The following is a 16,177-nucleotide window of genomic DNA, read 5'->3' as shown; positions in this document are numbered from 1 at the left end:
ATCCCTAATAAACCCAGACATCCCTAAGAAATAAACCCAGACATCCCTAATAAACCCAGACATCCCTAAGAAATAAACCCAGACATCCCTAAGATAAAACCCAGACATCCCTAAGATAAACCCAGACATCCCTAAGAAAAAACCCAGACATCCCTAAGATAAACCCAGACATCCCTAAGAAAAAACCCAGACATCCCTAAGAAAAAACCCAGACATCCCTAAGAAAAAACTCATGACTTTCGGGCTCTGGCTGATGATGATCTGTTTTCCAGGAATGGCTAGTGAAAACGCATTCGCCAGCCCGAAACGCTGGTGTACTCCTTGCAAAAAGTATCCTGACGAGGTGTCGATGGAGTTGTCGAAAAGGATCGGCAACGTCTGCCACCATTCTCTGTGGTCGTGGATTTTCTGTGTTTTCCATTTTCGAGCGAGTCTGTGGTGCTTGATCCTGGTGTAGGTGTATTTTGCAGCCACCAAAAGCGCCACTATAGCGACAAACTGCCACGAAAAGAGCAGAATCAACATGATTACAAAAAAACCCAGGTTATTGGCCTGCTTTTAGAGGTTCATTTTTGGTACTAGATAGAGTTGCAACTCCGCACTGAACAATGGGAGGCAGGGTAGCGTGAGATAAGTCAGATGATAAAGAGGTGATAACAAGATGATGAAAGTTTTACTGGAATTGGCAGAATTAGGAAACTTGGGCAGTATGGGTGCACAGGTGTCGGTGTGGTGAAGAACCGAGGTTCGTTATAACGGTTGCAAATCGTTTTGTGGGGTGCGGTTTCGGAGTTGAGGTATTCCGGTACCCGGTGGGCCTGTGATATGTGACGGGTTGATGGTGGAATTGGGGAATTGAGGGTAAGGGATTTCGATTTTGGAGGAATTGGGCGATGTTTTGCAGAGTGTTGAAGAAAAAAGGGCTTGATTTGGGTTGGCGACTAGTGGTGCTGACATGCTGCGGTGGTGTATCGGTCAATGCAGCAGAGCAGTTTTCGAAGAGCCTGATAGAATGAGGAACCCGAAGCTTGTGAAGGTCAATTGGCTTCCTGCTGGTGGGTTTTGGTGGAAAATGCTTTCCATGGATATTTTGTGTGTGGCAAGAATCATGGTCTACTATTGCTTGAGGTTGTCTAGAAACCAATATGGAGATTGGATGAGAACATGGATGTCAATTAAAGTCGTGCAATATGTTCGTATGGATTTTTGTGGCTTAATAGATCCCCAGCTCTGCAACGAAATGTTTTGTCTGAGGCACAGAAAGCAGCATCTGGTGATATGATCTTGTGTAACTAGATACCCCAATCAACTGAGCTCGTAACTGGTAGTCAGTTAGAGATTTGCTGTAACTGTCTTTTCCGTTATTTTGTCCTCTTAACTTATTCGCCTTGTCGGTACTTCAATTGAGGAAGTTATGATTTGGTAGACACAATGTATGGGTCAGCTAGGCCAATGGGCAATCAAGGGTCAACAATTCCGTTTCCTGTTTCCAATTACCTATACGATGACACGGAAGCAAAGAAGCTGCCGCTGCAAAGTTATCTTTTTGACCAACGCTCACGAGTGCTATCATTCAGTATTGTGCTTATCAAAGAGCCGCTGACGGTATATCAAACTCACTTGCTTTTACTGAGGAGGCCTGATTAAATCGTCCCTTACGCTGCAACACAAAAATTCGAATTTCGCTCGGAAGCTCTTATCGAAAAGCTGACACAATAAACTTCTGAGCGAAAATCGAAAGCTGACAATGCCGCAACGATCTTCCTCGCAGTAATTGACGCTTTTTCTACTTCTTTGAGAAACCAATTGCATTGGAGGATAAACAGGAGAAACTGTTTTGATTATAATTTCTTTGTTACGTGGGCTTTGAAGCAAATTAAGCCAAAAAGCTGCTCACGACCCATTCTTCCTGGCTTTCGCTTAGAACTCATGATGAAACGCTGTCAACGCTAAAACGCGTATTTTCGTTATCAATTCAACGCTCCGTTCAAAACCTGCCTACGCTACATCTAACTTCCTCACTATCTTTCAGAAGTCTTGATGAAAGCTTCCAACCCTCCCACGCAAACTAGCTGTCAATGATACAACGATCTCCCTCGCTTACGCTCTGAAGTCAAGAAGCTGTCAATTCTTTAACGTGAACACTTTGCTTCGCTCGAAAGCCCTCATCAAAAACTGTCAATGCTACAATGATCTTCATACCTATTGCTTTGAAGCTCGAACTCCTGACTACAGCTTTCCATGCTCCACCGCAAACTCTTCGCTACCAATCCGGGTTTGCTGATCAACAGCTGTCAATGCTACATCAACCTAAGTCCTAACCAAGAACCTGTCAAAGCCACAACGCAAACTTTATAGCTCAGATCTTCGCTCCACAAAGCCCCTTCCGCTACAACGAACTTCTTCGCCAAAAGCTTTCAACGCCATAACCCAGAATTCCGCTTACGCTCCGAAAGCTGTCACTGGTACATTGAGCTTCTTCGTTTCCACTTAGAGCTTTACTTTCCGTAAAGCCGCTTCCGCTACAACGAACTTCTTCGCTTACGTTCAGAAGTTCTAAATAAAAGCCTCCAACGCTACAGTGGAAACTCTTATCACTCAACAATTACTTCACTACACTCTCACTTGTTAAAACTCAAAAGCGGGTCATGTATTGTAGTTCTACTGCAGAGCACTTACAAAAGCATGGCGACACCGGCGGCAACACCGACAGCAGCGGCTGGGAAGACACCCTGGGCAGCACCCTCGTAAGAGGAGACAGCGGCAGAGGACTCAGCAGAGGAGGCAGCAGACTCAGCAGCAGACTCGGCAGAAGTAGCAGCAGACTCAGCAGCGCTCTCAGCAGAAGTAGCAGCAGACTCAGCGGCAGACTCAGCAGCAGTGGTCTCCTCGGCAGTGGTCTGAGCAGCAGTGGTCTCGCCAGTCTCCTGGGCCTGCTGGGAAGTAGCAGAGGTGGCCTCACCCTGGGTGGTGGTCTCCTCGGTGGTCTGCTGGGCCTCAGTGGAAGAGGTGGCTGGGGTGGACTCGGCAGAGGTGGTTGGCTCCTTAGCAGCAGCAGAGGAGATGGCGGCCTCAGCGGCCTCGTTGACAATCCAGTATGGCTCCCAGACACCGGCGTTCTTACAGATCTGAACGGAGGCGTCGTAGGCCTTCTGGGCGTCGGAACCAGTACACTTTTCAGCGTAGCACTCGGTCACCTTGGAGGACCAGGTTTGCATGACACAGAGACAGCCGGTGTCCCAGTATGGGCATGGGGTGGAGGAGGTGGACTCCTTGACACAGGGCTGGGCACACTCTGGAAGGGAGTCGAAGACGGGGTCGGCGAAACCGTTGATGGTGGCGGTCTTTGGAACCGATGGGTAGGTGGCCCACTGGTTGGTGGTTTCAGCGGCGACGGAGGCGACGAGGGCAGCGAGTGGAAGGGCGAAGATCATTGTGGTGGAAGATGGAAAAGATAAGAGCTGGCCGAGGGGGGAGACGCTGCGTTTATATACCCTGGAAGAGGGCGCTTTTTTTTCCTGGCTGCAAAAATACCGTCCCTATGGCCTGCAGCCCGTCCTGCAGACAGCCACGCCAAGCGATCGGCAGTTGCTATTTCGGGGGCTTCTGGCCGCCCAGCCTGGCCGCTGTTTAGGGACATTGCAGTGCCTAAAGCAGACGCTGCACGGCCGGAACTCGCTCCCTGGGGCCAGAATGTGTGCGGGTGCGGCGACAAGTCTTCATAGTGGGCCAGGGCTCGTAACATGTGCGCATGCAGCACACTGCGGCTCGCATGCATACTGCCCTCGGCGCCGACTCGGTCACCCTCGGGTCTCACCCTCTAGGCTACCCCCGGTCCCGCCAGCCGTTCGGCGATATCGTTAGATGGTTAAGATAACCTCCCCACCCCGTGTATTCACCTTTCGGCGCTGCTCGCATATTTCCGATTCCGGCCTTTTTGAAAATCTTATCTGATCCGCAGGGTTCTTCGGGGCACCCGGCCAGGCGTGTGTTTACGTTTCTACGGTTTATTATTTTTCGGACTTTTCGCCTGCGCATCGCTTATGGATAGACTGAAAAATGGCAAATAATAGAAACTCGGGGGCACTTCTGAAACTTTGAATCCAGGCCCCAAACCGCTCCGTCGTAATTGTAAAAAAAGAAGCAGCTTAAAAAAACACACCTCGACTATCTGGCGTGATTCGCTGGAAGGCCTCATTCGCTTGGCCTCGAAGGAAGCTGTTTTTCTTAGACCTCTTTTCTTTTACCCATTCATCTTGAAGCATGGGCCGCAGCACGGATGACAAGCTGCTCGTCTCTGCAACAATCTCCGTTAAGTGCGTTGTTGAAATCTATCAAATGGTGATCTTACGCTTCGGACATGAAACTTAATTACGGGGTCCTAATTTTACGGACCGAAATGTCCACTATTGCTCTGCCTCTTTCAGAAATAAAGTTGTTCCATCACCAGGTCCTCGTTTGTTGCTTGCTTCGTTTTTAGCTTTCTACTCACTTCGCCTAAACCTTAATTACACTCAGCTCGGTGTTTCACTGGAGCTTTCCCCTCCATGTTTACGTTTGAATTTCTTTCGCTATGCGTTTCTGTTGCTGCCAAAAATGGCCCTGTCCTGCCTCTTTGTGTTTATCCTCGTTGCAGCCATCCCAATTGAGCAGCGGTATCACCGACAGCACCAAAATTACTTTGACAGGTTGAGAGTTGAAGAAGGCATTCCTATAAGAAAGAAATAAGTAGAAACGAATGACAACTGAAGATCAGTGGTGAGCTCAATTGAGAATCTACAAATCATAAATTAATGGCAGTCCAACAGAATCAGAGGGGCTTGGTTTCAAGTCAAATAAACCCCCCCATTGGCTCCGTCGGAAGCATTCCTCATTGGAACATCCGCTGCCGTGTTCGTAAACCCGCCGCCTTGAGCCCTGGAACTACCCCGGAAATTGACCATATTGTTCCAGGTTAGAAGCTCGGGGTGGAAGGCTGGTTTGAAGTTTTGCGAGCGGTTAGAAATCAAACACAAAACGCAGTGAAGGTTTGAATTTCATTTATTGAGGCTAGCCAGAATTAGTTAATTTTTTTCAAAATCGGGTTGTACGGTGTTTGGCATCCAGCCGCTTCGAAATACGGAATCAGCTGTCTTTGTCGCTTGGCATGGAAAATCGTGTTCCATTGTTGGCGATATGCTTTTGGCGTCGTGCATTTGTTCGGGGGTCTTCTTCTCCGTCAATTTGGATTGTCCGTTTCGGAAGAAAATGATAAAAAATGGAGAGGCAAGAGATCTGTGGATTGAGGGAGCTTTGAACCGTGCCAGAATCGAGGAACTACCACCAGAAATCACAGATTCCATATCACCAAAAGTGATACAAGTAATACTCCTTTTGTAGCAGATTCTTCCTTTATTGGCCTTTTGCATGCATCAATGGGACATTGGCAGGTCTGAGACATCTGGTGCCATACCTTGTGAGACCAAGAGACTACTCTGTTAGAGAAGCACCGTAGACGGCAATTCATGATTTAGAACTAAAAAAATTGAAGTATCAAACTAGTGAAACGAGCTTATTGCTTCAATCCATAAGAACCAATTTAATTTTTGAGCTGGTGAAACAACTCATTTCATCAATCCATAAGTACCAAATAAAGGCATCGTCACCAACATCAATGCATTTGGTGCCTTTATAAGATTAGATGATACCGGCGTTTCGGGCCTCTGTCATAGTTCTAAACTAGCTTACGATGGACGTCGAAAACCAATAGCTGGAAATTCTGTTCTCGAGCTTATGTAACGAGCTCATTGCATCGATTCATAAGAGCCAAATTGCCAAATTGGTGAAACAACTCATCTCCTCAATCCACAAGAATCAGTTTAATTTTCAAACTAATGAAACGAGCCCATTCACCGATCCACCAGATCAACGCTAAATTTCTCCTCCCACCCTCTCACAACCACCACCACCACCACTAACTACACCCAGATCCAAAGACAATTGACTATTTACGAACTTTTATTACCCCCACATCTAGGCAACATCGAGACCTCTAGTGCAACATGGAGAGCAACGCCACAAGCACCAAGGCCGCAAGGCCCGTCTGCTGCACACTAGCACCAGAGTCCAGCGACAGAGAGCCGTCAGTGGAATTACCCGAACTATTCGTATTGTTAGCACCGCCAGTCACACCAGCAGCCACAGAGCTGGCAGACTCAGTAGAAGAAGCAGAACCGGTAACCACATTTGTACCCGAAACCTTCTTGTTTCCGTTGTCGCCAAAGTCCGAGTCCTTGGTCGTGGCAGCAGCAACCTGCCAGGTACCGGCAGCCAGAGAAAGCTCCGTCGACACCGAGGCAGGCATCATCCAGATATTGGCACCAGCAGACTCACAGAGAGAGTAAGCCAAAGAAGTAGCACTTGCAACGTCAGAACCTTGGCACTTCTCGGCAAAACAGGACCCGACTTGGCCTGACCACTGGGGCATCACGCAGAAACAGCCTGTGTCCCAGTAAGGACAAGGCGTGCTCTTGGTGCTAAGAGTGACACACTCCTTGGCACATTCTGGGAGTCTGGAATAGATGGGATCGGCGAAACCGTTGATGCTGGCGGACTTGGGCACGGAGGGGTAGGTGTCCCACTGGGAGGCGAGGGCGCCGGAAAGGAGGAAAACGAAAGGAAGCATGGTTTTTGGGGTTTGAGATGAGGATTTGGATGGTTTTTTATGGGTGCAAAAATGGTGGTTGAGTTCCGAGGGTACCGAGGGTGCACGACGCATCGGGTACAGGCGGCTTTCGGGGTGGCCGGGGTGTCAGTGACATTTAAGCGACTTCTGGGGAACATTCTACATTTCCGGCCTTCAGGGAGACTGCCTCATTGGCTTAAGTTTCCCCATAATTTTCTTTGAGTCAATCTTCCGTGGATGGTCCGTGCTCGGTTTAGCTCCCCCCGGAAGTCGCCCATGCACGGCTCGCAGCGACAGAGATCGGTGGCAGGCCTATGTGCAGTACCACAACTCCTCGGTGACATCGGTCGTCTTGGGCAGTGATGTAGACGCTCTGCAAGCAAGTGGAGCCAGGTTGACGTTTATCCGTCAAGCAGGTGCATAGGAAACAAACAGTGGTATTGTAGGCGCTGTTGTGGGCAGGTGCGTCTAAAGAGACTTTTAGAGATGGTTCGAGTGGGCTTAGAGGGGTTTACGGAGGCTTAGCGTCACTAATTGGCTTACAGAGCAAGCCATGCTAAACAGAAAAAGAGGCATCTGACCAAGGCTTTCGAAAAAGATGCACCGTACGTTTTGCGTCTCTTTCGGGCCTTGCCGAGGGCCAATGAAAAGAGATGGCGTGAGTGCGGCGCCGCAGATGGAATAGATACCGAGGGGCCTAAAGTGACAATACAATAGGTCGCTGTTTTGTCCGGTTATGATCCTGTGGGGTGACAGGGGTGGCCTTTGGCGGGGCGACTCTTTTTGTTTTTGTCTTTTTTTAATTGTAACGTTTAGCCTGCCTTAGCACCTCACCTGACAGCTTAGTCCCTCCGCCATCGGTGACTAAATTTTCTTTTTCTCGGTAAGGCGGGGGCTTGCGGCGGTATCAGATCCATCAGATGATGGGGAGATGCAGTGCGCCTAATGCACAGAAACCGAGGGCAGATGCGGCCGCTGACGGGTCGGAACGGGGCCCACGAAAACCGAGGGCCCGATCGCCGTGCACCGGTGCTCTTCTCCTCGGTACGTTAGGGGGCTTATGCTTCGGTTCCGTTTAGTGTTTGCTCAACAGGGTCTACCTCTCCGGAAGCTCCGAAAAATCCACAAAACTGAAACGGGGTTTTGGGTGGTAGTGTGGGATGGGTTTTGTTAGCGGGAGGCCGTTGCTAATATGGAGGAATAATCGTGGATTTTGGCGTGGGACCCTGGTTTAGAGGAAGTGGCTGGGGTGGCTTGGATGCAAAATAAGATTGAGTGGATGCACTAGGATTAACCGTTTAGGAGATTTGGTTGTATTGTAGTGTCCGGGTGGATTGACATGTGCTGGAGATCCCGGCTTTGGATTTTTCAGCGTCGGAATGTGGACCTCCAAGTGGGACCCTAGAGTATCACAAAACATAGTCAACGTAGTCAATGGCGTAGTTTATAGCACAAAGTTGGGGACATAGCTTTTGACACAAAGTCAGGAAAAGCTTTGAGTCATTGATTGGGAGCATTTTGTGTAATGGGATCTGTACCTAAAGCTTATATATACCTTGCACCAGGTGATCGTCAAGCCATAATGGACCCCTCAGTGGCACCATGGAGATATCGCCATGCTGCTCTACCACTGAAAAATCATCCTCTAAAATGCCATCCTCTAAAATGCCATCCTGCCCTATTTCCTTGAAGGCCCCGCTTGTGGCCCCGGTCTAGACATACACCGGAAGGATTCCGTCCATTGTCCTCTCGTATTTCCCAGTGGTACCCTCGAAAACCCAGAAACAAGCATTCCGTGATTATAATGAGGAGCCGACGATTGGCGAGGTTGGTCGGAAGCCAAGACCCCAGCGGCTCCGATATGTCCGTCTCCACCTGATCTCCTGTGGATGTGATGGGCCAAAGGGATCAGGGCTCAATTGGGGAAGACCTGTGAAAATGGATGGTTTTTCAAATCGGGTCGGTTTGTCAAAACAGGCAGGTCGGTGAAGGGGGTTGCCCGGGTGGTTTGGGGAATTTTGGAAAATGGTGGAAATGGTTGCAAATGCGGTGTGGAGGTGGACCCAGGGCTACTGATGGAGAAGGTTTTTGATGGAGGTGGTTTTGGGATTGAGTGGTGTAGATGATTTTGAAAGTTGATTTATTGAGGAAAATTGGAAGAAATTGGTGGTTGGCTGCTTTGGCAAGAGTAGGTTGATGGTGATATTCATGGGTTGTAGGTTGGAGAGGTACACGATGAGATGGAGATGGTAGATTTAGTAAAACCACAATCTGAGTAAAAAACTGTCTAATTTTCTATGGATGACTTCATTGGGCTCTAATTCGGCATAAATAAGCCCTCTTCCCTTCACCACTGCCTGTGTTCCAGAAAACCATCGATTTTTCACGCCTCATCGCTCGAGATGAGCATCGCTCCAAGAGATGAGCTACCCTGATTTCGAAAGCACTTCAAACGAGGCAAAGAAAAATCGATTAAAGTCCAAATATCCAGAAACCTGGCTAAGCACGCCCCACCCTCGGCTAATCTACACCCTCCACTACTCCACTACTCCACATATCACCACCACATCCATTGCATCATTGCATCACCATTACATCACATCCCAGAGCCCCACGACGGACATATCGCTGGCATCTCCATCACCCCCTAATCCACGCCAAAACGACATCTACAGCAAAACGTCTACAGCCAAACCCACCTCACTCATAGTAGCACCTACAAAGCATCTCTATACCAGAATCCCTGGTCCGTATTTCCTATGTACCTAAGTCAAAAGAGCACCGAGAGCCAACAAAAGCGCAACGCCGGCACCCTGGGCAGCAGCGCCGTTGGAGCTGCTCGAATCAGTTGGTCCGCCAGAACGGGTCTTGTCCTCGGTTCTAGCAGTAGCCATCACAGACAGTAAAACAGACGATTCGGTCCATGGCGAGTCTGGGGTAGTGGAGGGAGCGGAGTAAGCAGTACCGGCAGCCAGCGAAAGCATGTCGGAAACAGAAGAAGGCATGATCCAGGCGTTGGCTCCCACCTTGATACAAAGCGACATGGCCAAGGAAGTGGCAGAGGCAACCTCGGTGTTACGGCAGCCCTCGACAATACACTGGGCCACAAGACCAGACCACTGGGGCATCACACAGAGACATCCAGTGTCCCAGTAAGGACAAGGGGTGGATCTGGTGGAGAGCTCCACACAGCTTTTGGCACACTCTGGAAGATCGTCGTAGATGGGGTCGGCGAAACCATTGTAGGTAGCGGTCTTAGGAACACTGGGGTAGGTGCTCCACTGGTTGACAGCAAAGACGGAACCAAGAAGGGAGAAGACAGTCAAGGCGTTGGTGAGCTTCATTCTGAGGATAATGATTTTTGATGGAGGGGGAAAAAAGTGGGTGGAGCGGGGGGTATTTATGCTCGATGAGATATTAGGAGAAGCCAGGGCCAGAATGCTTGGTGCGTTTCTGGTCATTCATTATTCTTGGTTTCGCTTGATAGGTTATAGACTAGGGTTTGAGCGGAACTATAATCTGGCCTGCAGCCGGAGGCCAGGCGACTTCCGAGGGTGCCACTCTCGGCGCTGGCGCTTCAATGCCCTCGTGCGTGCGGCGGATACCTGGTTTGAAATGCCGTGCTCGCCGCACAGGCTGCATTGCCGCAGTCTCAGAAGTCCAATAACCTGGCCATACAAACTGAGGGTCTAGACCTTTGGTAGACCATCTCTTGGAACCGTTCCGGTTGACACCCGTCAATAATAAAAAGCGCCTTGGCACGGCGCCAGTTTTTACGAAGCGCCAAGAAATTTAAGCCCGCATGAGCGAAGGATTGTCCGCCTGCACACAGCAGTATCTACGACCATCTGTACGCTCCACGGCGCCTTTCTCGTGCATATGTGGGCGCACGGACTGCACACAAACCATCAGATAACTCTTCCACCGAAATCACCGGCCCCCGTTTTTCCTCTCCGTAGGCCGCCTGATGCACCCTCACCGGTGGACATATCGCTTGGAAGAATTATCAGACCCTCGGCACGAAAACCCCCGGATCTCCTCGCTGACTTCCGGCCTGGCAATTCACCGATATCACCATCGCATCGAGGCACCTTTTCCATTAAAGAAGTAGCTGAATCCGGCGATCAAGAAAACCCAGAAATTTCATAGTCTGCCCAGGACACCAAGACACCCCGGCTTCCAAGTCATCCAAACACCTTGGCTCTTATCAAAAAGATCAGTCCATACCCCAGGAGGTCTTGCTTATCGAACCACAATCCTTTTAGTCTTGTTAAGCTAGCTCATCTGTGGATCTTTCCTGTCTCCCATAAACCCAAAAGCATATTAAGAGCAAATCCACTCCAGTGACGAGTCAGCCAGGGTTTCTAGATCTTCTCCGATAGCATATACAAGAGATTATCAAACAGGGCTTCGAACAACTCCCCTTTGATTGGTGTACTTTCTAGTGTCATCTCCACAAACCCCATATTTATACTTCTTGCCTGCTCAGCAAGAACCGGTCATTAGCATATTCCAGCCAGTTAGCATCAACCCCCTCTTTTTGCATCCCAGCTAACCATGACGATTGCCCTTGGAGACCAGTTTTTCGTGGAAAAGGACCGTAACACCAGATACGAGTTTCTCGCCATGTTGGTGAGTTTCGTACTTCCCATGATTCACGGTGTTCTTTTCAGCTGGATCCCGTTCTACCTCCGAACCAAGCGTGATCAGAAAACACTCAAATACCACAAGTTCTGGACCATGATGAGACACTACGAGGGTTTCACGAAAGTGTTCAAAATCACCATCTTCAAACACGCCTTTTTCGTGCAGCCTGCCATGCTAGTCCTGATAGCCATCCACTTGGGCCTTAACGCCGTGCTTTGTATCGCTCAAACCGCAGAAATCGACTATGAGCCGCTTTACTACGTTGTTTCCAAGAGAATCGGCCGTATCGCTATTGGTAACCTTCCGGCGATTCTCCTTTTTGTGGCCAAAAACGACTTTGTTTCCACCTTGAGTGGCCTTGATTTGGACAAGTCCGTTTTCTTCCACAAATGGCTTGGACGTTTCATGTTCCTTGCCGTGACGCTCCACATGGTGCTTTCTCTCCAGTACTGGCTCAGTTTGGAGTTTTACATCATGATCCAGATCCCACCCCAGATTTTCGGCATGATCTCGTACGGCTGTTTGGGTATGTTGTGTCTTGCATCGTTCAAGTTCATCAGAAACTTCGCTTTCGACTTCTTTTTGGCCCAGCACAGAGTCTTCAATTTTGTCATGCTTCTTTTGGCCTTTTTCCACAACGGAGGCAACAAGGCAGCGGTGCTTTTGGCCGTGCACATGTTGGTGTTGGACAGAATCACCTCGAGGGTTTTGGGTATCGTCACCAAACGCAGAGGACCCACTAAGGGCAACTCTGATTTTGAGATTTTGGACGAAACCACCATCAGAATTTCTATTCCGGTGGAAATCAAGCCCCACAACCAGGACAGATGGTTCTGGTTCCTTGTTCCTCGTTACGGAGGCTGGAGAGCCGGTCAGCATGTCTACTTGAACGTCATGAAGGTGAGTTTGTTCCAGTACCACCCGTTCACGATCGCCAGTTTGCCCGATTCCGGCAAGATGGTCATTGTGATGAAGGTGATGAAGGGCTTCACCAAGGGCCTCATGAAGAAGTTGAACAAGTTGAGTGAAACCGAGGACGACGAGACCTCTGCGGAAGCTGAAACACAGTCGGTGCTTTCGGCTACCCAGCTGACCTCCTCCATCACCAGTGAAGAAAAACTCATGCAAGCAGCCGAGGACGAGGTGCTCAGACCACAGATCCAGGAACTCAAGAACGTCATTGACCAATTTGCATCTCCACGCATTTTCAAAATGAAGGCGGGTATCAACGGACCCTACGGCGCCAAGTACCAGCCGCTCACCAAGTTTGAAACGGTGCTTTTCTTCAGTGCCGGTTCGGGTGCTGCTTTTACGCTTCCCGTGGCCTTGGATCTCCTCAAAAAGCTCAAGCAGAGAGACGACGCCGGCGACTACATGTACCGTCCGGAAACCACGAAAATCAAGATTATTTTGTCGATGAAGAAGATGGCCAACCTCCAGTGGTTCGACCACTTGTGGCCCGAGTTCCTTCCTTTCCTCAACGAGGGTAGAGCCCATTTGGCCGTGCACCTTACGCTGGAGAAGCCCAAGCCTGTGACCATTGAAGAAAAAGACAAGGAATCGAAGAAATCTGAAACGCTCGAGCAGACTTTTGTCAGACAGCAGCTGTACGGATCGTCCTCGGCTTCTCTTCAGGACTGGAACGGCTATTCTGTCACATACAGCAGACCAAGATTTGACGATATTATTACTGACGCTGCCACGGAGCTTCGGGACCCTGCCTACCGTAAGGCGCTTGCCTGTGTGGGCTGTGGACCCGAGTTGTTCAATGGCGAGATCACCTTGAGTTGCCAGAAGAACAGAAAGGTCAAACACGCTCCAGATGTGTACTGCTACACCGAGTCGTTTGGCTGAGGAATGGGATATAGAGAATATATAATAGACTGGGGGTGAGTGTAGGGCATTTATCGTCAGATATTGATTCTGGGTGTTGAATCAAATATTGCCTTTGGGTATTAAGTTGACACATATGGTGCACTTTTTTGGTTTCGTGCTTGAAATCACACTCCGATAAACAGGAAGCAGCTTTTTCACCACATCACAGGCATCCTTTTAAATCATCACCCAGAAACCCTTCTTCTTTTAGGGTTCCTTTTTCCGTGGTTAACTGGCCTCTTGCCTTCAAAGAAGTAGTTGACATCAAATGGGAGAAGACAAGATACGGCATTTGCTTTGTACACCCTTTCGGAAATATCCATCCGCTCAATGTGTTCCACTTCAAAGTGCTGCTTCACCATATCCAACTTCTCAAAATGTCCAGCATGTGGAAATATCATGAAAAAGGAAATCTCCTCCGGAGTGAATCCCCCAACAGATTCCATTCTGTCAATAAGGGCTGGAACTGTTCGCCACTGCTTTCTGCAAGTTCTTCGGAAGGAAGCCCCCATGACATTCAAAAACTCGATATACTCTTCTCGTTCCATGTCACAACAATAAAGATGGAGACCTCGAAATATATCGAGGGGTCCACCCAGATATTTGAATTTACATTGATAGTAGATGAAAGATCCACTGATACACTTTGAGTGAACTAACTTGCAAACACTGTCGGCATGTCTCTTCACTTGTTGTTTATCAGTCCTGATAATGGTTTTTAGATACTTTTCAGCTTCCTTCGGCCCTTTGAAGAAGTAGGTATTGATATATTCACCGACATCCGAGCAGAAATTTTTTTTCACCTCCTTCATGAAGCAGGAATACCAGTAGGCATAGTCCCTTTTTAGGCGGAGTGTAAACGGTAATTTGAGTTCAAGCGAGTTATCGTCGTCACTCCATTTGCCATAAGGAACGAAGCACTGTACGGGCGCATAAAAATCTGACATAGTCCTGTGGATTTTTATTGATGTTGAAAGAAGTAGTAGCTACATTATGGTTGATTTTATCTATAGTTTATAGGGAGGCTGGAGGCAAGGGATGAATCTCCACATTGATCCAGCCTAAAGTGGAAGACCTGCAGAATGGTGCATGGTCCGATAAGAAATGCAGGTACCAAGAGGGTACCATGGGGATACTCAATGGATTTGGAGTTTTACAAATCTTGAACTGTGATTTTTTCTATTGATATCATCTGTTCATGGGTGCTCGAAGGATTTCTGAAAATGTGCTCGATGGTGCCGTTGGAACCCATCTTACCGTTCTAATGCAACGTTCATGCAAGAATGTGTCAATTCACTTTTAGAAGATTTTTAAAAGGGATCGAAATACGCATGAAGTCGTCCTTTCGGTGCTTACACGAACTATAATATTGTCAAAGACGATTAGTGTAGTGAAATTGGCAAAGGAGGTACTTTCAGGAAGTGGCTGCGAAAAGTGAGCCCATGAAAGTTGGTGATATAAGTGTATTTCCAGGAATATGCATCATCTTATAAATGATAAGTCGGCTACATTCACGGTTTCAACCTCCTGAATTCAACCATTCACAATGCTAACTCAATCAAGCTAAACAGCTAGAACACCTTAAACAGACTCAAATCCACCTTATCTGCCTGCTCTACCACACAGCTACACCTCAATCTAATCATCAGTCGTTGCTATAAACCGCGGCTCTAGTCCTTAACAGGACATCTAGTCCTTGACAGGAAATCTGTCGCCCTCCCAGTACTTGAAGCCAAGACCGTGGCCGAACGGATCGTTTCTATAACGCTTGGGCTCCTTCTCGCCGATCTGGTGGAGCTCCTTCAACTCCTCCTGGGTCAATTGCGGCAACCGGGTGAGGTTCTTGATTCTCTCCAAATTCGACGTTCTAGGCAAGGTGATTCTGCCCTCCAAGATATGGTACGCATTGGCAATCTCATTAGTAGTAACGTCGTACTTCTCCGCAAGCTTCTTGACCAAAGGAAGCTGCAAAACAGGAGCTCCGTCGGCGCCCACGGGCGAGTAGGCCTCGATCAAGATCTTGTGCTTTTCGGCCCATTCCACGAGATCCTGCTGTGGCAATTGTGGGTGCAACTCGATCTGGTTGAGCACTGGCACCGTCTCGACCTCCTTGAGAAGCCACTCCAAACGGTCAATGTTGTAGTTGGAAACGCCGATCGAGCGGACCTTGTCGGTGGTGTTCTTGAGTCTCTCGAGCTCCTTGTAGACGCCAAGGAACTTGGTACCCTTGACAGGATCATCGTCGTACTTCAAGTTTCCATCGTCGTCCTTAGGCACAGCAGGAAGACCCTTGGCGTCGCCGTGAAGCGCAATGGGCCAGTGCTGCAAAAGAAGATCCACATAGTCGAGACCCAAGGTCTCCAAGGACGTGTTCAAGGACTTTTCCGGGTTGTGCCAGAAAGAAGGCCACACCTTGGTGGTGACGAAAATGTCCTCTCTCTTGACGACGCCCTCGTCAAACAACTCCTTGAGCGCCTCGCCCACGTACTTTTCCGTGCCGTAGTACCAGGCTGTGTCGATGTGGCGGAATCCAGCCTTGATGGCAGTGAGGACTTCAAGCTTAGTGTTTGAAGGGTCGTCGGATGGAACGGTTCCCAAGCCCAAGGCGGGGATCAGGTGGCCGTCGTTGAGCTTGAATTTGACTTCTGTAGCGGAAGGAGCAGACATTGGTGGAGTTTGGTGGTTTCAAAATCTGGTGGATTCAAAATCTGATGGATGTGGAAAGTGTGGGGCAGGGGGCCTTTTATAGTTGGACGGTTGCTGTTGCGGTGATCTGCTTGCACCTCGGACTTGAACCCTGAACCCCGAGCGTGAGACGTGGCTGTAGGGGTTTAGCGCGATTGTGGTTTTATATGGTTGCTGTGGGTTGTATTGGGGACTTGGTGAGATTAGGTTTATCGCACGGCTGGGTCGAAGCAGGCTTTGGTTCCATGGGTCACGGTTTCGTGAACGTCCCGATTCTGCCACCATTATGCTTTCTATGTATTCTTT

General features: G+C 48.9%; 5 protein-coding genes across 5 annotated transcripts; 1 reads left to right on the top strand and 4 right to left on the bottom strand.

Annotated features, from left to right (window-relative positions):
• Positions 1-2,675: 2,675 nt before the first annotated feature.
• On the bottom strand, positions 2,676-3,434 carry C7M61_002985 (CFEM domain-containing protein; the record flags this gene model as incomplete). The annotated part of the gene is made up of 1 exon (XM_024858341.1): positions 2,676-3,434. The coding sequence occupies one exon, from the start codon at positions 3,432-3,434 to the stop codon at positions 2,676-2,678; it is 759 nt and encodes a 252-aa protein (XP_024713747.1).
• A 2,597-nt stretch (positions 3,435-6,031) lies between these two features.
• Positions 6,032-6,664, bottom strand: C7M61_002984 (CFEM domain-containing protein; the record flags this gene model as incomplete). The annotated part of the gene is made up of 1 exon (XM_024858340.1): positions 6,032-6,664. One exon carries the CDS (start codon positions 6,662-6,664, stop codon positions 6,032-6,034), a length of 633 nt encoding a protein of 210 aa, XP_024713746.1.
• Positions 6,665-9,429: 2,765 nt separating this feature from the next.
• C7M61_002983 (CFEM domain-containing protein) lies at positions 9,430-10,008 on the bottom strand (the record flags this gene model as incomplete). Its single annotated transcript, XM_024858339.1, has 1 exon — positions 9,430-10,008. One exon carries the CDS (start codon positions 10,006-10,008, stop codon positions 9,430-9,432), a length of 579 nt encoding a protein of 192 aa, XP_024713745.1.
• A 1,213-nt stretch (positions 10,009-11,221) lies between these two features.
• On the top strand, positions 11,222-13,165 carry FRP1 (Frp1p; the record flags this gene model as incomplete). The annotated part of the gene is made up of 1 exon (XM_024858338.1): positions 11,222-13,165. One exon carries the CDS (start codon positions 11,222-11,224, stop codon positions 13,163-13,165), a length of 1,944 nt encoding a protein of 647 aa, XP_024713744.1.
• A 1,710-nt stretch (positions 13,166-14,875) lies between these two features.
• Positions 14,876-15,853, bottom strand: ARA1 (D-arabinose 1-dehydrogenase (NAD(P)(+)); the record flags this gene model as incomplete). The annotated part of the gene is made up of 1 exon (XM_024858337.1): positions 14,876-15,853. One exon carries the CDS (start codon positions 15,851-15,853, stop codon positions 14,876-14,878), a length of 978 nt encoding a protein of 325 aa, XP_024713743.1.
• Positions 15,854-16,177: the final 324 nt, after the last annotated feature.

This window comes from Candidozyma pseudohaemuli, assembly GCF_003013735.1.
Source record: "Candidozyma pseudohaemuli strain B12108 chromosome Unknown scaffold00006, whole genome shotgun sequence".
Taxonomy (NCBI): Eukaryota; Fungi; Ascomycota; class Pichiomycetes; order Serinales; family Metschnikowiaceae; genus Candidozyma; species Candidozyma pseudohaemuli.
The sequence above is the reverse complement of the archived record's forward strand: the minus strand, read 5'-3'. Positions and strand labels throughout refer to the sequence as shown.